The 27,774-nt window shown below is 37.4% G+C and overlaps 1 protein-coding gene across 5 annotated transcripts in view; it reads right to left on the bottom strand.

Annotated features, from left to right (window-relative positions):
• LOC122428445 (UDP-glucuronosyltransferase 2A1) overlaps positions 1-27,774 on the bottom strand; it is a 61,901-nt gene that overhangs the window by 17,234 nt on the left and 16,893 nt on the right. For 2 of the 5 annotated variants that reach the window (XM_043448476.1, XM_043448475.1), the window contains exon 2: positions 26,445-27,076. The exons of 2 other annotated variants lie outside the window; for them this stretch is intronic. In XM_043448476.1, the coding sequence (XP_043304411.1) occupies positions 26,445-27,076 (632 nt within the window). Of the gene's footprint in view, positions 1-12,876; positions 13,625-26,444; positions 27,077-27,774 lie in introns of those variants that run through there. One more of the 5 variants, XM_043448477.1, reaches the window with a different exon arrangement.

Here is a 27,774-nt window from a genome sequence, read left to right on the forward strand (position 1 = left end):
ATCTTTGTCCCACTATTGAATCAGGTGTCATTATTTCTTCTTGGGGTGTTGTAAGTGTTTTTAAAAAACATTTTGGCTCTTCACCAGACATGTCTTCTGCAGACATTGTCTCCTGTTCAGTGTCTTGCATTTCTTTCTCTTGACCTTGTCTTTCACGGAGCAGAAATTTCTAACTTTTTTTTTTTGAATGTGATAGAAATTATCCCCTCAGCTTCTGTCCTCTAGAAATGACTATAAAGTATGTCAGTATAATTTTATCTTTGACTTCATTCCTGCTACAATGTTTTTATCTCTTCTTTTTGGCTTTTTCTCAGGATTTGCATCTCTCTGTTTATTCAGAACATCTGTTCTTACACACTGTCTACTTTATCCATTAGATCCCTTAGCATATTAATCAATGTTGATTTCAAACCTTGTTTTGATAATTACAGAATTCTTGCCATCTCCGGTTCTGACGATTGCTCTGTCTACTCAAAGTGTGTTTTTGCCCTTTGATGTGTCTTGTAATTTTCACTTGATAGCAAGACATGATATAACTGGGTGAAAGAGACTATTGTAAACAGGCATTTGAAAGGAGGTGGTGAGTTGGGGAGAGAAGCATTCTATGGTCCTAAGATTAGTCTCAGTATTTTACTGACTCTAAGCCTCTGTATTCTTCAAAACTATCTCTCAGGTGTTTCTCCCACTTTATATGAGGCAGGATGGTCTGGAGTTGGGTATATCCCTTTTCCATCCAGTAGTCTAGAGGGGCTTGGAGTCAGGTATTCTTCTTGGCTCCGGTCAGGTAGGCTCAGATAATCCCTAGCACACTGTGCACCAGTTAACTAGCTTACCCTGAGGACAGACTTGTTAGGATGAACAGAGGGCTCTGATTTCTTTCAAAATGATTATTTTCCTCTTCCCTAACTGGAAGCAAGGGCTATTATTTGATTTTTATAATGAAAAACTGGTTGAGCTCCTGGAAAGAAATCTCACTATATTGTGGGGACTCCCCTCTGATCAGGTCGTTAATATCTTTTTTGTATAGTTCTTCTGTGATCCAGATAACCATGATGGTGTGATCACTCACCTACAGCCAAACATCCTGGAGTGTGACGACAAGGGGGCCACAGGAAGCATCACTATGAACAGAGCTAGTAGAGGTGATGGAATTCCAGCTGAGCTATTTCAAATCCTAAAAGATGATGCTTTGAGAGTGCTGCACTCAATAGGACAGCAAATATGGAAAACTCAGCAGTGGCCACAGGACTGGAAGAGGTCAGTTTTCATTCCAATTCCAAAGAAAGGCAATGTCAAGAAACGTTCAAACTACTGCACAACTGCACTCATCACACACACTAGCAAATTCTCCAACTTAGGCTTCAACAGTATATGAACCTAGAACTTCCAGATGTTCAAGCTAGATTTGGAAAAGGCAGAGGAATCAGAGATAAAATTGCCAACATCTGTTGAATCATTGAAAAAGCAAGAGAATTTCAAAAAAAAAAAGTCTACTTTTGCTTTATTGAATACACTAAAGTCTTTGACTATGTGGACCACAACAAACTGGAAAATTCTTTAAGAGATGGGAATACCTGACCACCTCCTGAAAAATCTGCATGCAGGCAAGAAGCAATAGTTAGAACTGGACATGGAACAACAAACTGGTTCCACATCGGGAAAGGAGTACATTAAGGCTGTATATTGTCACCCTGCTTATTTAACTTCTATGCAGAGTATATCATGCTAAATGCAGGGCTGGCTGAAGCACAAGCTGGAATCAAGATTGCTGGGAGAAATATCAATAACCTCAGAGATGCAGATTGCAGTAACCTTATGGCAGGAAGTAAAGAGGAACTAAAAAGCCTCTTGATGAAAGTGAAAGAGAAGAGTGAAAAAGCTGGCTTAAAACTCAACATTCAAGAAACCAAGATCATGGCATCTGGTCCCATCACTATTTCCCCAGCAAATAGTTGGGGAAACAATGGAAACAGTGACAGACTTTATTTTCTTGGGTTCCAAAATCACTGCAGATGGTGACTCCAGCCACGTAATTAAAAGATGCTTCCTCCTTGGAAGAAAAGCTATGACCAACCTAGACAACATATTCAAAGGCAGAGACATTACTTTGGCAACAAAGGTCTGTCTAGTCAAAGCTACGGCTTTTCCATTAGTCATGTATGGATGTGAGAGTTGGACCATAAAGAAAGCTGAGTGCCAAAGAATTGATGCTTTTGAACTGTGGTTTGGAGAAGACTCTTGAGAGTCCCTTGGACAGCAAGGACATCAAGCCAGTCAATCCTAGAGAAAATCAGTTCTTTATATTCATTTGGAAGCACTGATGCTGAAGCTGAAACTCCAGTACTTTGGCGACCTGATGCAAAGAACTGATTCATTGGAAAAGACCCTGACTCTGGGAAAGATTGAAGGTAGAAGGAGAAGGGAATGACAGAGAGTGAGATGGTTGGATGGTGTCACCGACTCAATGAACATGAGTTTGAGCAAGCTCTGGGAGTTTGTGATGGACAGGTAAGACTGCAATCCATGGGGTCACAAAGAGTTGGACATGACTGAGTGACTGAACTGTACTGAACCCTATGACTTGTTCCCACTGGATTTTTAAGCTTTCAGGTTTGTCCACAATAAATTTCCAGAAACTCATTAATTACAGTTCAGGTGTTCCTACCCCAGGTCTAGTTCCTGTGGTGATTTCCAATTCTGAGTCTCTGCTCTTGAATGTCTCTTTAGACAACCTGAAACTCTGTTTACTTCAGGAGAATATACAGTTTTGTTATTAGAATGAATGTGAGAGTTTGATTATTTCAATAATATAAAAAAGATGAAATGGCAGCTACAATTTCTGTGTATGAATTGAGTATAACTAAATTGTGTATTTCAACTTATAATTTTGAATAATTTTAAAAGAGATTCATAAAATATGCAGATTAGAATTATAAAGTCTTGCTGAAACCCTTTATGGAAAATAAATAGAGCTGTTATGCTCATTGATAGGAAAATAAAAATTCAGAAAGTTGTTCATTGTCTCCAAATTTATCTACAGATTCCTTGCGCATGCGTGCGTGCTCAGTCACTTCAGTCATGAAGTGAATCTATGGACTGTAGCCAGCCAGGCCCTTTTGTCCATGGGATTCTCCAGGCAAGAATACTAGAGTGAGTTGCCATGCCCTCCTCCAAGGGATCTTCCTGACTCAGAGATAGAACCCCTGTCTCCTGCATCTCCTGCATTTCAGAGGGATTCTTTTTTTTTTTTTTTTTTTTTATTTATTTTTTTTGAATTATTTTTTTTTCGCAGTGGGTTTTGTCATACATTGATATGAATCAGCCATGGATTTACATGTATTCCCCATCCCGATCCCCCCTCCCACCTCCCTCTCCACCCGATTCCTCTGGGTCTTCCCAGTGCACCAGGCCCGAGCACTTGTCTCATGCATCCCACCTGGGCTGGTGATCTGTTTCACCATAGATAGTATACATGCTGTTCTTTTGAAACATCCCACCCTCACCTTCTCCCACAGAGTTCAAAAGTCTGTTCTGTATTCTGTGTCTCTTTTTCTGTTTTGCATATAGGGTTATCGTTATCCACCTTTCTAAATTCAATATATATGTGTTAGTATCTGTAATGTTCTTTATCTTTCTGGCTTACTTCACTCTGTATAATGGGCTCCAGTTTCATCCATCTCATTAGAACTGATTCAAATGAATTCTTTTTAATGGCTGAGTAATATTCCATGGTGTATATGTACCACAGCTTCCTTATCCATTCATCTGCTGATGGGCATCTAGGTTGCTTCCATGTCCTGGCTATTATAAACAGTGCTGCGATGAACATTGGGGTGCATGTGTCTCTTTCAGATCTGCTTTCCTCAGTGTGTATGCCCAGAAGTGGGATTGGCTGGGTCATATGGCAGTTCTATTTCCAGTTTTTTAAAAATCTCCACACTGTTTTCCATAGCAGCTGTACTAGTTTGCATTCCCACCAACAGTGTAAGAGGGTTCCCTTTTCTCCACACCCTCTCCAGCATTTATTGCTTGTAGACTTTTGGATAGCAGCCATCCTGACTGGCGTGTAATGGTACCTCATTGTGGTTTTGATTTGCATTTCTCTGATAATGAGTGATGTTGAGCATCTTTTCATGTGTTTGTTAGCCATCTGTATGTCTTCTTTGGAGAAATGTCTGTTTAGTTCTTTGGCCTATTTTTTGATTGGGTCATTTATTTTTCTGGAATTGAGCTGCAGGAGTTGCTTGTATATTTTTGAGATTAATCCTTTGTCCGTTTCTTCATTTGCTATTATTTTCTCCCAATCTGAGGGCTGTCTTTTCACCTTACTTATAGTTTCCTTTGTAGTGCAAAAGCTTTTAAGTTTCATTAGGTCCCATTTGTTTAGTTTTGCTTTTATTTCCAATATTCTGGGAGGTGGGTCATAGAGGATCTTGCTGTGATTTATGTCGGAGAGTGTTTTGCCTATGTTCTCCTCTAGGAGTTTTATAGTTTCTGGTCTTACATTTAGATCTTTAATCCATTTTGAGTTTATTTTTGTGTATGGTGTTAGAAAGTGTTCTAGTTTCATTCTTTTACAAGTGGTTGACCAGTTTTCTTTACCCACTGATTCACTGTGATTCCTTGTATTTCTCACTAAATCTCAAAATCCCAAGATTCATGAAACTTAACATTTTTTTTTTAGAATTTCACATTTAATTTTAGAAATCTACTTAGAAGAGCAAAGGGCTAAGAATAATCAAGGTATTCCAGAAGAGATACTAGGAGAGAGGCTGTTATCCTTCCAGATATTTTGAACAGGATGACCAAATAAGATATCCATCATGTACCCCCACCCGCCCCTAACAACAATGATTTGGCATTTATTCACAGATATATGTGTCTTGTGGGAGCCCTGAGATTCAGACAGGAGATTGTGAAATCTGGGTACAGTCCAAGACAAACAATGACCTTTTGAGAGGGAGGCTTGCAACCAGATGACTGATCCAGAGAGTGGGTTCCAGGCTGCATACATGGCAACAAGTTCTGTACTGCTGAGAACTCAGCTGTAGTAGGTTTCTCTCTGGCTCTGTTACTAACATCATATGCCAAGGAAACCAAGAGGAGCCATGCCCACTTGGCCACTCCATGTTGAGTAATAAACATCCAGAACTCTGTCCCAGCTATAGACCTTGAAGTGGCCCACAACTGGCTCAAACCCTGTGGGATCCCCAGAGGCAAGTTGGACAAACTTGGTCCGACTGTGGATTCTGAGTACGCCCTGTAACTGGGCTGTTTCCTGTCCAAGCCACAGTCCTCAAGTAGCCCAGCTGGCAGAGCAACCAGGCAGGAAGCACTCTTGTCTGCACCTCAGGATCCTGAAAGTTTCCTGTACTGAACTCCAGTCTCCTCATGACCAGTCTGCCAACAGCCCTGAGGGTTCAGGGACACAGAGGGAATCACTCTAATCTGCAACCTAGAGATTCTGTAAAGATTCCAGACTTGATTTCAACCCCTTCTAGCCACCATCTGAGAGCTGTCACAGTAACATGCAGACTAAGCAATAGACACTCAAAAGCGGTGTCCCCAGAGATGCTGAAGTGTTCCCTAGTTAGCTGCAACCCCATCACAGCTACAGTCCATTTGCAGACCTGCTGCTCAGGGATCCAGTAGGAGACACTTCTGTCTGTGTTCTCAGAGGTCCTGAAAGGGCTCTACACTCAGTTTCAGCCCCTTCTAGCTACAGTTCATAAATCTACTTTTGGATGGGTGGATAGAGAGAATGTGGTATGTACATACAATGGAATATTACTCAGCAATGAAAAAGAGTGGAATGTTGCCATTTGTGACAAAATGAATGAAACTTATGCTAAGTGAAATATGTCAGACAGAGAAAAACAAATAATGTATGATGTCACTGAAATGTGGGGTCTTAAAAAGAAAAAAAGCCATCTCAAAGAGGAGAGGAGATTGGTGGTTGTCAAGAACAAGTAGGGATGGGGGAATTTAGGGAGATGTTGATCAGAGGGTACAAACTTTCAGTTATGAGGTGAATAAGTTCTGGGGATCTAATATTCAGTATGGTGACTAACAGTATGGTTAACAATACAATACTATATACTCAAAAGTTCCTAAGAGAGTAGATATTGAATGTTCTTACCACAAAAGTAAGTAAATATGTGAGGTTATTATTATGGTGAAAATTTTTCTACACTTCTCTGTATAGCAAGTTGTCATGCTGTGCACTTTAAACTTTGACAATGTTATATGTCAATTACCTCTTTTTTCTTTTGGCCATGCCATATCAAGTGGGAACTGATTTCGTCAACCAGAGAAGGAACCCATACCCCCTGCAGTGGAAGCATAGAGTCTTAATCACAGGACCCCCAGGGAAGTCCAGTTATGTCTTAATAAAGCTAGAAACAAGAACAAATATAGAAGAAATCAAATATCATAATGAATCAAAGAAAAACCACTTAAGTAGTGAAAATTCTTAATGATACAGGAAGCATTGCAGATAAGTAGGAAAAAGAAAAAGCTTTGAATAAATTATAATGGTACAACTCTGTATCCCTGGGCAATAGTAGGAAGAAAAAAGAGAGAGAAGAGGGATAGAGAAGGAAGGAGACAGGGGAGAAGGAGGAAGAAGGAAGAGCAAAGGAAGAAAGGTAAAAAGAAGAGAAATTGAGCCCAAAATACAGAAAAATAAATTACTAAGTAGATTAAAATCTTCAAAAGCAAAACCATGATCTCTTTGAGGACAATATAAAAGGAAATCTTTATGCTTTTAGAGTAAGAAAGGATTTGCTCAAGTGTTTAAAAAAAGAAAATGGCTAATTATTTTATTTCATTAGGTTTAAAACCCAAAGGTTTTAAATACGATATTTAAGAGAATGAGAAGCACATCATAAACTCCCAAGGTCTCTACAGTACATGAAACTAACAACGGCTTGTCTAGACGATAAAAAGAATTTATTGAAACAACAATGAAGACACAAGAAACCCTTTAGAAAAAAATGGACTAACAACAAGAGAAGGATATTCATGGAAAAGAAACAAAAATAGCCCATAAAATATGAAAAGTTACTCAAGCCAGTAATAATGAAGGAAATCTAAATGAAACCACAGATAGTATTTCAGATCTATCACTTTGACAAAGCTCAGAAAAATCATTTCTTTGGGAGATTATAAAATTACAACATGTTGACAGTTGCTGAACTTTGTAAACCTGATAAATATCATTGCACATGTGTGAATTTTATGGTATGTCAATTACTCCTCGTTGATTAATAAAACTCATTCAATAATATGCTGCATAAAGATGTGGTATGATGAGAAATAAAATGCTGTGTTGGTTAAGGTAAAAATTTGTATAGTTTTGGTTAAAGTATAATTTTTTGACAAAAGCCTGAAACTACCTAGTAGGGGAAAATACAGATAAAGATTTAAACATAGATATATGGTTTCTATCATGTTGGCATGTTTGCTTCTACAACAGAGGGCATACACAAGAATGTTCATAATAGCAGTATTATATAATAAATTATAAATAGTTGTGTGCATGCTAAATCTCTTCAGTTGTGCCTAACTCTGCAAACCTATGGAAAATAGCCACCAGGCTCCTCTGTCATAGGATCCTCCAGGCAAGAAAACTGCAGTGAGTTGCTATGCTCTCCTCCAGCGGATCTTCCCAACCAAGGATCGAATGTCTCCTATGTCTCCTGCTAAAGGCAGATTCTTTACCACTAGCGCCACCCGGGAAGCCCAAGTAGCTAGTTGTTGATACACAAAACATCAGGTATACAACAGAATACTCTCTACAGAGCTTTAAAAAAAAGAAAACACATGATTGCATCCTAAAAACTATTCTGCATAAGTAACACTTCTATGTTTATATGTATAATATTAGAAAATTAAATTGTAGAATGTTAAAGAAATCATATATAATGATAGACGTAAAATTTCCGAGAAAATGTTCACCAAATTCAGGCTTGTGGTTTCTACTGACAGAAGAGCGTTTCTAAAAACTGTAATGATCTATTTCTTAACTTGCTTTATAAGGCATACAGAAGTTTATTTTATTATTTCTCTCAACTGTATACTTACATCTCTTCACTTTTTATTGGTATGATATTTTCTAAAATATGAAATTATATGTATAATATTTCAAAAGATATAAAATATTTATATCTATTGATTTATATTGATAAATTTCTGAGTCGACTGAGGGACTTGAAAAGACGTTTGTAATGCCCATCATAGAAAATTAAAGATTTAGATTTCCTAAAATGCCAGACCAATTAGAGATCAATAGGATAAAGAGTCCAAAGAAAATGTAATAATTGCTGGCTACCTAAGAAAATATCTGAGGATAAGAGCTAAATCATTCAAAAGTTTTAGAGGGCATTGTAGCAGAAATGTAGGTACAAATTTTAGGGAAATACTTCTTTTTGTTGTTTTTTTGGTAACAGCAGATCTGGAACAATCTAAGTATAGCTTTCACACTAGACAAATTAAATGATTTGTTACATACACTCATATGAGTATTACTAAAGAATAATGTAGGTTTTAATATGTTGTGAGGAAAGATGTCAAATCAATATCAAGTGAAAATAGGTAAAGATGAATATCACTGTTCCTACTGGTAAATATATATATATATATATATATACATACATACATACATACATATAGGCAAGGCAAGTGTTAGTCGCTGAGTTGTATCCGACTCTTTGCGACCCCATGGACTGTAGCTCTCCAGGCTCCTCTGTCAATGGAATTCTCTGGACAAGAATATTTAAGTGGGTAGCCATTCCCTTCTGCAGGGGATCTTCCCAACCTAGGGATCAAACCCAGGTCTCCTGCATTGCAGGCAGATTCTTGACCATCTGAGCCACCAGGGAAGCCATATATACATATACATATATATATATATATACACACATTCATACATATACATACACACACACACCCATACACATAAATTTATGTTTAATAGTTAGACAATATTTTAATGTAAAGACAGAAGACAACTATCTATGGTGAAACAGATCACCAGCCCAGGTGGGATGCATGAGACAAGTGCTCGGGCCTGGTGCACTGGGAAGACCCAGAGGAATCGGGTGGAGAGGGAGGTGGGAGGGGGGTTCTGGATGGGGAATAAGTGTAAATCTATGGCTGATTCATATCAATGAAAAAAAAAAAAAAAGAGTGCTTATGTAGGAAAAACATAAAGCCAATTATCATTCATTATATATATATAGTTTTATTCCATTCAAATTTTTAGCAATTTGTACTAGCTATTTTTTTCATTACATCAAGAATGAAATTATACTCATAGTGTCTTCAGAATTGCTTAATAAAGAAGATGAAAGAGTAGAACAATGAAAATTGATGACAGTACTTACAGTAAACGAGAAATCTGTTAAAGGTGGTAAAGTTAAAAACTGGCCATTGATCCTAAGGACTATATATTTTGTATAACATGTACCCATACAGAATCCTTTACCTTTCCTATATTTATGCGTAATACAACAAATGTCTCCGACAGTTATCAGTTGGAACTAGGACAGCATCTCTAATTATCAGAATATATTTCTAGTTCTGTGGTTTGCATTTGTTTCTGAGAGAAGAATTGAGGCCAAGGAACTGGTCTTATTTATCTCAAATCCATAGAGCCTAACACTTTGCCTACACTGAGAAAGCACTTGTGTGTGCCTGCTCAATCACTGCGGAGAAGGCAATGGCACCCCACTCCAGTACTCTTGCCTGGAAAATCCCACGGACAGAGGAACCTGTCCCCCGTCAGTCCATGGGGTCGCCAAGAGTCGGACACGATTGAATGATCTTACTTTCACTTTTCACTTTCATGCATTGGAGAAGGAAATGGCAACCCACTCCAGTGTTCTTGCCTGGAGAATCCCAGGGACAGGGGAGCCTGGTGGGGAACAGGGGTCGCACAGAGTCAGACACAGCTGAAGCGACTTAGCTTCAGCAGCAGCAGCAGCTCAATCACTTCAGTCCTATCCAGCTCTGTAATTCTATGGACTGTAGTCCACCAGGCTCCTCTGTCCTTGGGATTTCCCAGGTAAGAACACTGGAGTGGGTTGGCATGCCATCCTCCAGGGGATCTTCCTCACCCAGGGATCAAACCCGTGTCTCCTGCATTGCTGGTGGATTCTTTACTACTGAGCAACCAGGGAAACACCCAGGGATGTTTATTGGTTGCTATGTTATTTATTGTTAAATCAACACAGTGTAAATTCAAAGTCATGTGTAAAGCTAAGGATTTTTACAGTGCTTTTTTTTTTTTTAAATCTTAGTTCTGTATAACAATGTGTCTATAAAAACCAGTGTTATGGACTGAACTGTGTTCCTCTTTTATTAAAACACTGAAGTCTGACAGTATTTGAAGGTAGATCTTTTAAAGGCAGTTAATGTAAATAAGATTATAAGAGTGGGCCCTAATCCAATATGACAGATCACCTTATAAGAAGAATAAGAGACCCTAGGATATACATATGGGCTTCCCAAGTGGCACTAGTGGAAAAGAACCTGCGTGCCAATGCAGGAGACATGAGACACAAGTTCAATCTGGTCAGGAAGATCCCCTGGAGAAGGACATGGCAACCCACTTCAGTATTCTTGCCTGGAGAATCTCATGGGCAAAGGAGCCTGATGAGCTACAGTCCATAAGGTTACAAAGAGTAGGACGCGACTGAAGAGACTTAGCAAGCACGCAGGATGTGCATATACAGAGGAAAGACCATGAGAGGACATAGCAAGAAAGTGGGCATCCGCAAGCTGTTCAGATAGGCCTTGAGGAAAACCAGTCCTGACAAAACTTTGGTCTTGGACTTCTAACTTGCCAAACTGAGAGAAAATAAATTTCTGTTTTTAATGCCACCCAATCTTTTAAATTTAGTTATAAAAGCCCTAGCAAACTACTACATTAAGGAAGTTAAATTAGTTAAGATTTCTAATACCCAATATGATCCTTGTTAGTTCATGTTTCTTCGTGACTCTCAAATTGTATTTGGAGTGGTAATAAATGCTGGGGAGAGTGTGGGGAAATGGGTACACTCCTACACTGTTCGTGGGAATGTAAGTTGATACAGTCACTCTGGAAAACAGTAGGAAATTTCCTCTAAAACGTAAAATTAAAATTACCATAGGATTCAACAATCCTATCCATGGACATATGGAAAATTGGGAAAGGAGTACGTCAAGTCTGTATATTGTCATCCTGTTTATTTAATTTCTATGCAGAGTATATCATGCGAAATGCCTGGCTGGATGAAGCACAAGCTGGAATCAAGATTGCCAGGAGAAATATCAATAACCTCAGATATGCAGATGACACTACCCTTATGGCAGAAAGTGAAGAGGAACTGAAGAGCCTCTTGATGAAAGTGAGAGAGGAGAGTGAAAAAACTGGCTTAAAACTCAACATTCAAAAAACGAAAATCTTGGCATCCGGTTCCATCACTTCATGGCAAACAGATGGGGAAACCATGGAAACAGTGACTGATTTTATTTTCTTGGGTTCCAAAGTCACTGCAGATGGTGACTGAAGCCTTGAAATCTGGAGAAATTTGATGTTGGAGAAGACTCTTGCGAGTCTCATGGACAGCAAGGCAATCAAACCAGGACTGATGCTGAGGCTGAAGCGTCAATACTTTGGCCACCTGATGTGAAGAACTGACCCATTGGAAAAGACCCTGAAGCTGGGAAAGATTGAAGGGAGGAGGAGAAGGGGAAGACAGAAGATGAGATGCTGGGATGGCGTTTCCAGCTAGATGAACCTGGGTTTGAGCAGGCTCTGGGAGTTGGTTATGGACAGGGGAACCTGGTGTACTGCAGTCCATGGGGTCACAGAATCAGACAAAACTGAGCAACTGAACTGAACTGATACATATGTATAACTCAATCACTATGTTATATTGCAGAAATTATTGCATTTTAAATCAACTATACTTCAATTAAAAACAAAACAAAACAGTGTATGGAGTGAAAGCCAGCTTCAGTGATGCAATCAGATAAGAGCTAGACATTTGAAAATTGCAAAGCAAAACCATTTTTAATTAGAAAAAGCAGGTGATTAAAAATAGAATGTACATAACTAGTAAAGTGAAAAATATACTGTTTTTAACATCTTGAGTTATAAACTCTTTCAAGTTTCTGCTTAATTTTTCAGTTTTCTATATTATACTCCTCGAAAACTCGGAAACTTCTCAGTATGACCCATTATGATGAAGTAGTTCTCATAGGACTTACTGAAGTTTCATCCAAAATATATGAGAGGTAGGAATACATGGTACTCTGGTCCAAAAGAAGGATGGTTTAAATTTTAAATCTAATATTCCATGATTTTCAAAATTTGTAGAGCAAAATTCAGACAAAATAAGTTATATACCAAATTTAATACCACTGTTAACATGGGTCAGGTTCCAGACTATTACTAAAATCAGGCAAGGAGACTATCTTCCTCTTTTAACAAACATTACACTCACTTAACCAGTAAGAAATCAAACGTCTCCTCTATGAAAACTCAGTATATTAGACTTATTTGTGATATCCTGCATCTGACAAAAATACATATTCCATTGGATTGACATTTATTAGCATGTTTTATATTTCATTTTGTTTTGGTAACAATCTTTTAAGTATTGAAGTATCCTAATAAATAGAGGACTGTAAAGAAAGAGGAACCATGGAAAGAAATTTCTTGCCTCCCTTCCCCAATTAGTTATTGAACCACAGTTCATTGATATCAATTGTGGAGCTTTTGTGAAAGTGAAAGTTTTAAAAATAGATTCCTTCCCTCTTCCTAACTTTTCTGAAACCTCCTCAGCATCTTCTGATAATTACTTGAGAATGAAAAGCAGAGTCTCTTACCTAATACTTCACTGTAAAACTGGTCCCAAAGCTGAGGGTCATATTGTTGGAGCCAGAAGTCAAAGAAAATGGTAAACATTAGATTTTTTACCCTTTGCAGAAAGGTCATTTTGTCTGGTAATCCTGCCATGACAACAGGCACGTAGGAAGGTGGAGATGGAAGTTGCCCACAGTATTTCTCCATTGTACTACCCAGGGAGAGTCTTAATGTATACACAAAAGGAATTCCCAGAATCTCAGCAATCAGCTCACCGCAGGGCGTCACAGGGTCTATAACCATAACTTTATAGTTGGTGTCCTGGAGTTTCTTCATGATTGTCTGGTTGTAGACAACACTCTCACAGATAAGTTTTAAATCTGCACTTATTTGAAGAAAAAAATCTTGAAGTTTCTTTGCTGATTGCCAGGGTGACAATGTTGGCATGACGTTAACAGATAGATCTAAAAATTCGTTTAGACTTTTTTCAGCAACCTCTTTGTCCTGCGGCACTGAGAACATCTCGAAGTTCAGTGTGGAAGGCTTGTTGTTGTCAATGATAAAATTTTGTGACGACACCAACACAGTCACTTCATGGCCTCTTTCCGTGAGTTTCTCCAGAATAACCTTTAGATTGAGCCAGTGGCTCATGTCACAGGGCCACACCAGGATCTTCTCACAGAATCCACAGCCTGTGTAACAGAACTGCAGCAGTAGAATTGCTGAAACCCATTTCTTGGACATCATGATAGCAGCTCCCTCACACACTGCTCTGCAAACGCTGAATGTTTGTTGGGCACAAAATTGAAGTGGCAATTTAGACATCGATCAAGTTAAAAATTAATTTCTGGAGTTAGGAAACTTACATGCAGAGAACTTTGCCAGTTGTTAACTGGGCATGATATTTGTTCAGGAGAAGATAGGAAATATTCATATATTTTTGAGGAAATGATTGCAACCTAGGAGTTTTAAAAATAGATTAAAATAGAAAAAAATAATGTTTTATTGACATTTTTAAAAATATGATAGAACCCATTTAAATATATCTAGCAAATAATATGGTGAATCTCATGGAACATGATGATTAATAATTTGGGGAAACATGAAAATATATGTCTTCTCATAAAGCTGGTCACATGCTAGCATGTAGATAAAACACATACATTGCCTAATATAGGAGGAATATGAATATACTAAATGTTGTACAAAGATACAGGATTTTAGGGTCTCAGAATATGCTATCACTCTAATGTGAAGAAATCAAAGTTTCAACACAGAGGGGACATTTCAGCTAAACTCAGAAGCAAAGAATACAGGAGAAGGATTTTAAAGTTGAATAGAAGAAAGGGATAAAAAGATGAATGATATGTAAGTCATGGTCATTTAAGTTTACAGTTGTTAGTTCAGTATGTATGGGGCAGAGGCTAACACAGAAACTGTGCAGAAAAGGGAAATATTAGTTAAAATAGGACCCTTTGGAGAGCTTTAAATGCTGTATGCTGGGTTCAGTTTTAATCTTCATAAAAAGATGTGTACTCAAATTTTCAGATCAGGTACAGAAAATGATCATGTATGTCCTTTAATAAACCTAAACTGGCATCTGAATATTATTTGAGTTGCAAAGAAAAAAAGATACATAACTAGCTAAAATTAAATTTTAAGACAGCAGGATTTGATCAGAGTATCAGGGAGAATATAATATTGGTTTGGGAATAGAGGGTCTAGAATGAGGGTCATGACTGCTGAGAAGTGAGGGGTGCTAAGTCATTAACAAGGGTGTGCTTGGTTTAGACTCTGAGCAATCAGAGAGTGCTAAGAACTCTAGAAAAATCACGAAATACTAAAGGAGTAGTAGTTATGGAAAAATTTTTTGACCGACCATGTGTCATTAATGATTGAACATGTGTGTGAATCTCAAGAGAGGGGAAATATTTAGGAGCACAGATTTTGTGTCCCATCATCGATCTGTATTTCAGTCCAATTCCAATTTCTTTTCAAAACATTTGATATTTCATGTCTTCAACAAGCAACTTTTCACACTTACTTTATACTGGATTCTATACCATGCACAGGGTAGAAAGAAACAAATAAGATACGTTTCTAATTCAAAATGATCTCATAGATTATTGCAGAAAATAAATTATCATGATGATTTATACTTCTCCCTTATACTTCTACAAATATAAGGGAGATAGATCATAGAAGGTATAGATGAAATAAGGAAGGGCAAAGCTCATGAAGCAGGTTGCTTGGTGGGGGAAGATAATGATGAAATTATAAGTTAGCTAAGTGTTTAAGAGTCTACTTAGTAGGTTGAAAAGTATTACTTAAAAGTGAAAGAGTATGTTAATGTATCTGTGTTCTACGAATTGTGACATAGCTATACCAAGGGTTATGTTCAGTTACAAAATAATATTCATTTCAATAATTTGAAAGAGATATATTGAAATTTCAATTTCCCTTGACAGCTTCTCTGTTTTGCCAAAACAAAAACCCAGAGTAGGTTTGCTTAAAGATGCAAAGAATAATCTAGGATTAAGGATTGAGAGTTGTGTTGTGTTGCATAATTAGGCTTTGCATAAACTCTGCTAATGACTGGTAAAAAGCATAATCCAAAAGAGAATCAGAAAATAGAAAGCTACAACAGAACCATAAATTCACTAAGAGAAAACAGATAATGTTATAATCTTAGAGGATAAAAGTCATTTTACACAGGATAAATAGCCCCAAAGTGATTAAACAAAGATTGATAAATGTATCTAATCACTACGATGAAGTTCATATGTTGTAAAAATGTTTAAATGAAGTCAAACAGAGAGCAGAGATATATGGTACAGGTTAGAAATTGACCTCAGTATACATGTTATTGGGCTTCCCTGGTAGCTCAGCTGGTAAAAAATCTGCCTGCAATACAGGAGACCTGGGCTCAATCCCTGGGTTTGATCCCTGGGTTGGGAAGATCCCCTGGAGGAAGGCATGACAACCCACTCCAGTATTCTTGCCTGAATAGAGAAATATCTCTAAGTTGTTTTATTATATGAGAAAACTAAGGGAGAGCTCAGATTTTGAAGAATGATTCATTTTCATAAACGTAAAAGTATAGACATATTCACTTATATCCAACTGAAACATTTAAAATTCTGAATAAAATATAAAATTGCCCCATAAAAATTCATTTCTGATTTTCAAGAAAGTAAAAAGTCAGCAGACAGAATCCCTAAACAAAGTCAAGGCAGGAATTCTGATGTTCAATCTTGTTGTTTCTTTGTAGAACACACCATAGGTGCCAAGAGTGGAGAGAAGGAAAGTCTGAAGCCTTGCCAAGATCCTACACCCTGTGTATGTTCATGTAATGCTAGATTCTCAAGATATGGCCTCCCTTTTACAAACAAATTCACTTACACAGAAGTTTACAGCAAGGATAATTGCTAGTTTTGACTTGCTGGTGTGTAGATGAAAAAGTTCTTTTAGAATTCTTAATAGTCAATCTTCATATGGATTTCCAGCTCAAACTAGAAAAGCCTCTTTGAAGAAACTTTGAACCCAACTTCAAAGGTTCCCACTGATAAAATTTGAAGGTAAATAAGCACCTCCTTGTTAAAAGAAAACAAGGCTTCAGGACTGAGAACCAGCAAAAGCAGCAGAAGCCAGAAATATGAATTCAATGATTTAAAATATTATTGTATGAAATGAAAAATAAAATTATTTTTACAATAAATTTAAAGGTATGAAAGCAAAGTCTGAAAATATTGGTAAGAAACAAAAGATTAAAAAGAATAATTGTGAAAATTTGCCAAAGAAACAAAGTGAATTTCTGGAATTCAAGAATTCAATAAATCAGATTTAAGTTAGTGAATAGATTGAAGAGTAGATTAAGCACAGCTGTACAAATAAACAGTGACCCAAAAGAGAAATCAAAAGCTGTTAAGCAGAATTAAGTTTTAAATAAAAAATGGAAACGATGATAGAATGCTAAAGATGCATGAAGAATAGACTAAGGCCTTTGAATCTAGTTATTGGTTGTGTCTACTCAGGGCTTCCTCTTTCAAGTCTTTTTTTTACTCTTTAGAGCTTGTGCATTTTTCATGCAGCCAGACTGCACAACTAAGCCCTAAATTTCTGTTCTTTTACCCAAATCTTCCGACTACTTTAAATTTTTAAAGTAGTCGGAAGATTTGGGTTTAAAGTAGTCATTTTAAACATAAGCAATTCTAAATTAAGTCGAGATTTCTGTATGTCCTTCAGGATTATTACTATGTTTTTCTAAATGTGATTTTCTATTTCCATTGCTCCTTCTGAATTATTCATTGGAATTTTATTGGAAAGGATTATAAAAATATGTGCCAACATATGATTAGTATGATTTGCAGTCTCACAGTATCTCCCTTCAAGATGCTTGCTCATCACAAAGGGGAAAATAGGGAGCATCCTGGCAGACACACTAGTAACTAAGTGATCAAAATACGGTCACTAGTAGTAAGCTGTCTATATGATGTACCTCTGATGCATCTCACTGTGAAGGACACAAGGTTACTTCTATAGTATTCTTTCCCCGAACACATCATCTCTCCCTAATCACAAGAAAATACCAGAAAAAAAGTTGAGGGATATTCTAAAAATTAACTAGCTGGTGCTCTTTAGAAAAACAGAGAGAGCCTGTGGGAACTGTCAGAAACTGAAGAGTAGGGAGACTGGACAAGTAAATGCAAGGAGGAAACCTGGATTGTTTACTGAAAAGAAAAAAGGATATCATCAGGATAATTGATAATTTTTCATAAGAATTTCTAGTTTTGATCATTTTATCATGATTGTATAAAATATTGATCTTAAAAACCCAGTCAATTAAAAAATCAATGATTCCTTCTATATTTATTAATTAGAATTTAAATAATTCCCTACTATTCACTTATTTATATTTATATTGCTATAACTAAAAAATGTATTTTTATACATTTAATTATAATCATTATTTATTTTATTGTTCAAATTGTCACAGATATTGGAAAATGTCTCATACATTGGTTTCTACATACTTTTGATATGGCCCCATCATTTTCAATTACTTGTTACTTTTTGAAACCACAAAATGCTTCAGGATCATCTACTATTTTCACTGTCCCAACCTTAGAACTGACCATTTCTTCAAAGAATGCTGGTTCATTTTATTAGAGAATGGCACTTAAAAATCAAGATGAGTATATTAGACGTGTTCATTGTTACTTGTGTTTTAGCCATATATAGATAGATATAGTTCAACTTTAAACAACAATATCAGCAACATCAATGTCAACTTAGAAACACACACATATATAATATTGACAATTTTAGAATTAGCAATTAGAAAAATAGCTAAAACATTATGGATGATTCAATAAAACACTGTAATTCATGATTGCAATGTCAATTTCTGTGTGAGATATATTTTTATCTTTTAATAAAATAAAAAAAAATTCTAAATTATAAAATTTTTTGGTATCCATTTATTAGAGTATCCTTTCTCCATTGTATGTTCCTTGTTACTTTGTCATAAAATAATTCTCCACATATTTGTGGGTTTATTTCTGGCCTCTCAATTCTGTTTCATTGATTTATATGTCTATTTCCGGCCAATTCCATGCTGTCTTGATTACTATAGCTTTGTAATACAGTTTGGAATCAGGGAGAATTATACCTCCACTTGAGCTCTTCAGCTCACGATTTTCTGCTTGAATCTCTTTAGAGCTTAAATATCCCTGGTAAATTATTCTTTCTGTTAATTAATTCATTAATCTTGTTCCTGAACTCAATGAATTGCCTGAGTTTTCTTGTCACTTTTTGGGTTTCTTCACGATAGCTATTTTGAATTCTCTGTCAGATTATGATATTCTGTGATTTTAAGTTTGGTTTTTGGAGAATTTTCATATTCTTTTTGTGGAACAATATTACTGTGGATCTCCATGAAGCTTGAGTTGTTCCTCTGCTGGCACATTTGAAGTAGTGAATGCCTTTCTTCTTTAGGTAATGTTTTCTTTCTTTTCTCGGCTGGTAAAGAATCCCCCAGCAACGCCGGAGACCCCCGTTTGACCTCTGGGTGGGGAAGATCCCTTGGAGAAGGGATAGGCTACCCACTCCAGTCTTCTCGGGCTTCCCTTGTGGCTCAGCTGGTAAAGAATTCTCTTGCAATGTGGGAGACCTGGGTTTGATCCCTGGATTGGGAAGATCCCCTGGAGAAGCGCATGGCAACCCACTCCAGTATTCTTGCTTGGAGAACCCCAGGGACAGAGGAGCCTGGGGAGCTGCAGTCCATGAGGCCGCAGAGTCTGACACCAGCGAATGGCTGAGCAGGAGCAGGATTCAATTAGCTGCCCTTCTATTGTCTTCCAGTAGGTGGCGCCATAGCACAAGTTTTTGCTTTTTGCTTGCATGCGCTCTCTCTAGTTCTATTTGAGAGCAGGCACTTTCCACCCTCCACTAGCTGTCAGAGGTGTTCGCTGGCGCTGGCATGTCACTGCTTTGGAGTCCTCGGCGCCCTGCTACAACTGGTGTCCCTGGTATCGCTGCCTGAGGCTCCAGGAGAGCGCGTGCTTCTCTGTCATCTCCCGAGTCACACACAGGCTTGGTCTCTGGTCTCCACGGGGGTGATGAAATTTTGGGAAGGTAGGGATCACAAGTTCCTCTGCTGTGAGTATTTGGTCCTTATCAGTGAAGCCGGAGATCAGACATTATTCTGTCTCATCGACCCCTTACTCATTTACAACGAGTGCTGATGACAACTGACACAAGCCTCTCCAACCACTACATGGGGATGACTGACAATGCAGAAAGAGAAACAGGGCCACAGAGGAAATACATAAGAAGAATGAGCTAAGTGGTAGGAGTTATTTAGTCTGATAAGGGTCTGAAAAGGACTGGAGAGCAGCTATGTTGGAAAAGGATCTTAGAGATTGATTGATGTGTTGGTCACAAAGGTATATACATTTGATATGCAAATCACTATGTGCTTTATGTACTTTAAACAGATACATGCAAATTATTTATTAATAAAAGATAATAATGAGACAGCACTGCACTTCATTATGGTTACAATTAAAGTAAAAGAATGAAAAGAAATGCCAAGTAAAAATGGAGAACAATTGGAATACTAGTAAATGGCTGATGAGATTATTAATTGGTACAAGAACTTGAAAATAAGCAGTATTTACTAAAGCTAAACAGATTCATACCCTATGACTTGGCAATTCCTTTCTTATATATACACCTTGTAGTATAACATACTTGTGTTCACCGAAAGACATGTACAAGAATGTTCGTAGCAGTGTTTATCATACATAGCCCAAACCAAGACAGCCAACATGACCACTGGCGGTAGAATGGATAAGTAAAATTTACATTAATTCAAAAGATTCTGTATAGCTATGAGAACGAACACACTACATCTACATGTGACAACTTGGACAAATATAAAAAGCATGATGCTAAATAAAAGGAGCAAAATACAAAAGGGCCATAATGTGTGGTTCATTTATACAGTTTAAAATTGGTCAAATTTAATCTGTGGTGTTAGAAGTCAAAAAAGTTGTTATCTTCAGATGGGTGTAGTCAGGACTGATATGAGGAAGTTTAGGGAATTACAGGTGTAATAATGTTTTGCTTCTTGGTTTGGGTTCTGGTTGCATGGGTTTATACTACGAAATTACAATGAACTGTACAATTTATGACTTAGGTTTTACTTGCAAGAAAGGTTATACAGAATCTTAAAAAGCTCACAGCACTAACCATAGGAAAACCATGTGTGAGAAGGAATTAAAAGCCTATGTGAGGTTCAATTCCTGGTTGGAGAGCTAAGATCTCACATGACTCATGGCCAGAAAAAACAAAATATAAAACAGAAGCCTAATTTAATAAAGACTTTAAAAATGGCCCCAGTCAAAAAAAAAATCTTAAAAAAAAATTTCCTCTGTTCTTTATTATATTATGAAAGTAATCAGTGTAAGATTCAGAAAAGACTAAGTAATCAAGGAAGAATAAGATAAAAATCACTGCCAGAGGTCACCCTTGCAAGCTTTTTTCCACTGTTATAAACTCAAGGACTCCCCTGCTCATGGGTTCCCAGCTCTAGCAGTAGGGTGACATAGATAACCGGAAAATATCAATCTTTCCCATTCTTTCTATAGCATTTGACCCTTGATCAAAGTCAAGCGTCATTCAATATACCTTTGAAATTAGGCAAATATGGGTGCTGTCCATTGTGTAGATGGAAGGATGAAAAGCTAGGTCATGGGATATGCAAATGCCAAACAGGTCAGTGAGTGGCAGAGTGAATAGAATCCAGGCTTTTCCCTTTCACAGGGCTGGAGGTACTGACACAGGCAAATTTCCTTTTTAAAAGCCTTTTGTGTTACATTTCAATGAGGAATATGTCAAAAAAGTAGCCATTGAGATAAAGGGTATTTTCTTTATGTATTGCAAACTAAAGGAAATAACTGTATCTTTAGAGTCACAGCTATGTGCTTTATAAATATTTCTGATAGCCACGTCCCCCTAATTGTTCAATATCCTTTCTGATGAAGCAGAGTCAGTTCACTTTGGGTTTACGACCTCTTGCTTGTTACTGTGAAGACACCCTGTGGTTAGAAGGATATGCAACCTTTCAAAGTTGCCCTTAAAAAATGTGAGTTTTATACAAGCAAAAGGGAAAAAAGGCTTTGTTCCTTTTGAAACTCTTGGTCTCAAAGTTTTAGGCACTGAAGTTTGTGCTGGTTTTGCTGAGGTGAGTGGTGGTCTCCTAACATCCTTTGGTTGACTTTCCTGGATGCTCCATGATCAAAAGTGAACATTTATAACCTGTTTCAAATGGGAGTTTGGCAGAATATCTGATAAATTGGTGTTCGAATCAACTGACCTTGATTGATGAGATTATCATCACCACCCATAGCAGCTACAGCAAATACCAACCCCACGCTGGCCACTCAACTACACACTGGTAGGAAATGACATAAAGGCCACGGGAGGATGCTGCTATGCCATTTCTAATGATCTTCATAACATTATGGTCATTTTATTATATCTAGAAAGCATAGTTATCCCACTAGGGTTTACTATAAATCCTTTTCTTAACTAAATCTACAAACACACGGTTACTTTTTATCAATAAATCTTGAATATTTAATAACCTAGAAGAGTTCAAGAATGAAACACTGGAGGTTTCATCTTAGGCTGTGCATAGTATGTTATATTTTCAAGTTGGTTCCCAAGAGTTTTTTTTAAAAATTGTCTTGAGGTTTGAGGATATTAATCTAAACTTATTTTCAAAAGTTCAAGCTTTCATTTTCTCTTGAAAGTCTCTCAAATAGCAAGAAAATTTTAGTTGAATTCAAGTTCACACTCTTTATAAATTTATTACAATCTATAACATTGTGAATCTGAATAGTGAAGATACTTAATGAATAAATAAATAAATAAATATAATTACAAAATAAGGGAAAAAAAAAGCCTATGTGAGGGCAGATTAACAGAGATCCACATTTTCCAGGGAAAAGAGATGTTGGTAATAGTGATTAGAATGGGAGTGGGATACAGAAAAACAAACAAACAAAAAACCTCAGGCCTCGGGTGGAGAGGGAGGTGGGAGGGGGGATCGGGATGGGGAATACATGTAAATCCATAGCTGATTCATGTCAATGTATGACAAAAACCACTACAATATTGTAAAGTAATTAGCCTCCAACTAATAAAAATAAATGGGAAAAAAAAAAGGCAGCCAGAAATCAAATGTGAAAAATGTACTGAGTAATTTAGTACAGCTTCAGGCAAGTTTGCTAGAGGGGAAATATTATAAGGCTCATTTATTTTATGTTTTTTTTAATGGTCTGGAAAAAGATAGGGTTACTTATAGGGAATACATCTAAAATTTAGCAGCAGGGAAAGAGGGACCAACATGGAACCTACATGGTAGTTACAGGTAAAAGCAGGTGTCAGTCACAAATTGACACTTGCCATGGACGCTTGCCATCTACCTCTACAAGGATTCATGTCCTGCTGAAGCTGCTGATCTCCAACACCCCCTGAAGGAGTTCAAGGTGGAGAACAGAAATGAGGTGCTCTGTGCTCCAGGAAACTGGCAGGACATGTCCTCAGATAGTTAGATTTTCTCAGGAGTTGATTTTATAAGCCCAATTCTTATATCTCCTTCTATCTAGAAAAGCACTAAAATCCTTCTTCGTGGTGCCAATTGTTTCTCATGACTAGCAGAAGCTTCATGAGACCAGCAGAAACTTTCTACCAAAAACATACAGTTGATTGCATGTCCTCCCCCTTTACCAAAATCACATATATACTGACCTTCCCCTCTTACCTCTTTGGAACAGTCTCTCAGAGCTACCTGAGGGGCTGCCTCCTAGGCTGCAGTCCTCATATTGCCCCCAATGAAACTTAACTTGCAACTCTCACATTGGGCATTTTTTTTTCTTTTTGTCAACACAGGCTATACTGGCTGAGTGGTACATAGATTAGTACTGGTCTTTCCTCTCTTCTGTCTGCAGAGTGCTGGGGAAAATAGAGACAGACCAGGAAACCAAAAGACAGAGGCGAAATGGGACCATTCAGTTTCCTTATCAATTTAACTATTTTCATTATAACATTCAAGTCCTTGGCCTTCCTGTGGCTATAGCAAAGGCTAGTACCTAGTCCTGCCCGCTTGAGAACTACCTATGGGGTGCATGTAAAGCAAATCTCTCTGAAGTTGGAAGAGAAATCAGACTCAGTGTAGTTTGAAGATACCTTGCAGAACAATTGGCCAGGACAAGATTTATTTATAGATTCACTCCTGAATATAAAAAAATGATCGGCCTATATTCCCAGATAGGCCTGTCCTATTTGGAGTTAGAAACATATTTAAAATAAAATTGATGATCATTTTAATTTACTTCATTCACAAAAGATATCCTCACTGACAAATAAAGCAGAATTTTTAACCAGTGTAATCAGATATTTCCTTGATGAATGAATGTTAGTCGCTCAGTCATGTCTGACTCTGCGATACCAAGGACTATAGCCCACCAGGCTCCTCTGCCCATGGGATTCTGCAGGCAAGAATACTGGAGTGGGTAGCCAATTCCTTTCTCTGGGGGGATCTTCCTGATCCAGGGATCAAACCCAGGTCTCATGCATTGCAGGCAGATTCTTTACCATCTGAGCCATCAGGGAAGCCCATTTACTTACTTCTATCTCTTTCAAAGTAGATATTTGAGGGGTTTTGTTATTGCTTGTTTGTTTTTTACATTTTATTTTTCTAGCCTTTCCCACAGAACTGAAGAACGGATATTGAAATGGACACTTCACAGCACATGACGTTATGAAACCTCTTGTGTTGAAAGAAAATAATATCAAATGTATAAACTGATCTGTTTCAGGATCAGGTTACAGTTCACAGGTGTCTCTAATACTCGATGAATGTAATTGCAAACAGAGGACAAACTGGATTTTACCAGTTCTTCTTGAAAATATACTTCTATTTGAAATAAAATATTCAAGGTAGTTATTGTCTAAGTACATTGAGTAACATGAGGAGCATAAAAGATTTAAGTAAATAAGATATTCCATTTCTTAAATACGTCTGCAGCTAGATTATTGCCCTGTGAAAATGAGAAGTTGGGAACATTCTGTATCACAATGGCTTTACACATGTTATATAATCTGTCAGAAGACACAATGGCTTTACACACCATTTGAGAAAGATTTTGTATAGCGCAGAGGCGTTTATTTTCTACAAATACTTACTGACTATGTCCTATTTACATAGTCCCATGATAGTATAATCAGGACATTGTCATTGCATAGTTCTGTGTAGTTTGTTATAAATAATATTCAACATAAATGTAGTCCTTTGTAATTGATATAGCATTGCTGCTATTGTTCAGATGCTGTCATGTCTGACTCTTTGTGACCCCATGGACTGCAGCACACCTGGCCTCCCTATCCTTCTGTATCTCCTGGAGCTTGTTCAAACTCATGTCCATTGGATCAGTGATGCCATCCAATCACTTCATCCTCTGCTGCCCCCTTCTCCTCATGCCCTCAATCTTTCTAGAGTAAAAGAATAATATCTTGCATATTACCTTTGTAAGAAAGTACCATTGGTAGCATCACTTAATTGCTGTTAATTAGTATCCCTGCTACTACTAACAAATCTAGAGGAAAAAAGCATTTAGGAAAGAATAAAATAGAAAAAGAAAGAAAGGGAGACTCATGAAGATCAGAAAAAGAAGTAATACAAACAATAAACCATAACTGGCCTTGATAGTTTGCTTTATTTTGTTTGATTTTCATAAAGAATCAGTAAGGCAAGAAACCCTGAGGCTTGCCAAAGATCTCTGAGCAATTAAGCTGGAGGCAATGCTGGTCCAAGCACCCAGGGGAGCCTCAGGATGGAGAGATAGTGAGAGGCAGAGAAGAGTACAAATTCAAGTTCCCAGTGTCTAGTCCTAGGACTTTTAAAGCTTCCTAAGACAAAGAAAAAATGGAGAATGAAGAAGGGAAAGTAAATTGGGTATCACTTCAAAAGTATTTTTAGTAGTGTCATAATTTATCCATAAAAAGCAGAGACATTACTGTGCCAACATAGGTCCATCTAGTCAAAGCTATGGTTTTTCCAGTAGTTATGTATGGACATGAGAATTGGACTCTAAAGAAAGCTGAGTGCTAAAGAATTGATGCTTTTGAACTGTGGTGTTGGAGAAGACTCTTGAGAGTCCATTGGACTGTGAGGAGATCTAACCAGTCAATTCTAATGGAAATCAGTCCTGGGTATTCAATGGAAGGACTGGTGCTGAAGCTGAAACTCCAATACTTTGGCCACCTGATGTGAAGAACGGACTCATTGGAAAAGACCCTGATGCTGGGAAAGATTGAGGGCAGGAAAGAAGGGGACGACAGAGGATGAGATGGTTGGATGGCATCACTGACTCGATGGACATGAGTCTGAGTAAGCTCCAGGAGTTGGTGATGGACAGGGAGGCCTGGCGTACTGCGATTCATGGGGTCGCAAAGAGTCGGACATGACTGAGCAAATGAACTGAACTGAATTTATCCTGGTGAATGTATTTATATTTTCATTTATATTTGAAGATGTTTTCAATTATATTTGAAGGTTGCTTTACACATTGAAAAGCTATTACCTAAATAGGCACAAGATTATTTGTTTGAAACAACATCATGCATATTAATACCACCATTCAATTGTTTAGGAATTTTCCAAAAATAACATTCAATTGTGTACACATATATAATATATAATAAGTAGTGGTAAAGAACCTGCCTGCCAGTGTAGGAGACATAAGAGACAAGGGTTTGATCCCTGGGTGGAGAACATCCCCTGGAGGATGAAATGGCAAAACACTCCAGTACTCTTGCCTGGAGAATCCCATGGACAGAGGAGCCTGGAGGGCTACAGTCCATGGGGCAACAAAGAGTCAGATATGACCAAAGTGACTTAGCCCACACATGTGTACTTCAGCTTGGCACTTGCAGTGGTATGGAAACCTTTTGCTGTATCAACAATAAGAATAAATAAGATATCCGGAACCATTAGTAAGAGAACATTTTAGAGACTTACCTAGGACTTTGCTGTAGTATGAATTCCACTCACCCCAGTAGGATTGAAATATATAGTCTTGCAGGGGATAAGATAAGGTATTTTTAAGCCTTTCACCGAAGGTCATCTGGTCCGTGAGCTCAGAAAGGGCTGCAGGTACATAGGACACAGGTGCTGGAATTTTTCCGCAGTGTCTCTCCACTGTTGATGCTGGGGAGAACCTCAGGGTGTACATAAATGGAATTCCTAATTTCAGAGCAACCAGATCTCCGCAGATGGTTACTGGGTCGGCCAGCAACACATCAAAATGACTTTTCCGAAGTCTTGCCATTAACTTGGGGTTGTTTAATACTCCATCACAGATTTGTATATTAATTTGGAAGAAAGTATCTAGGAGTTTTCCTAGTTCTTTGTAGAAAGCCCAGAGTGTGAGAGGAGTCGGTCTGTGGTCTATCCACAGCATTATCATATGTTCAATTAAGGAATCTATATTGTTCTTCTTGTAGGAAACAGGTATCATCTCAAAATTCACAGGAGAGTCAGAATTGGAGTTGATGAATAGAGTGGCTGATGAAGCCAGTACAGTCACATTGTGATTTCTTTGATTCAACTCTTCTAAAATCATTTTAATATTTAACCAGTGGCTACCATCCGTTGGCCAAATTAGCACATTCCCACTTAGAACAATTTCAATCAGAGTCAAATTAAAAATCAGGCGATGGTAAAACTTCTTAGGTATGGTGACATCCATTATGGAAACCATCTTACTGTAGATCTTTTAAGATGAAAAGAAGCTTTCAACATATAAAGTATTTAGGTAGATTTTTTTTTCAAATAAAATAATATTTAATGTGACAGCTACATTCCTTAATAACTCAACTGATCTATAGATTAAAAGGAAAACAATATAACTCAAGTTCTTAAATGTATTAATATGATTATTCTGACAAAAGAAATGAAATCTGGTGCTATTTTAAAGAAAGAGAAGCAGACGGGTTATAAGCCTGACACCTGTGTTTGCTGCAGTAGTAACTGTGATTTATAAAATGCATATTCAGATTAGTATATCTTTCCCCAAATTAGATGAAAAATAGCAGGTCTCACTGCTACGGCCACTTTGTCAAGACTTACAGTTCTTTCAAGTTGGATGTCTTTAACTATAGGACATTTTTACATGCATTGTCTGATTCAATCCTTTACATAGCTTGCTTGGCAGAAGTGATTCACTCCGTTTCATGGATAATGAAACTAATGTTGAATTGAATAATCCAAAGCATGTTTGACAGAATAGTACAACTGGGATGATAATCATGATAATTGTTTCACTCATTTCTGACTTCTTACAATGTCA

Source organism: Cervus canadensis, chromosome 26 (assembly GCF_019320065.1).
Source record: "Cervus canadensis isolate Bull #8, Minnesota chromosome 26, ASM1932006v1, whole genome shotgun sequence".
Classification (NCBI taxonomy): Eukaryota; Metazoa; Chordata; class Mammalia; order Artiodactyla; family Cervidae; genus Cervus; species Cervus canadensis.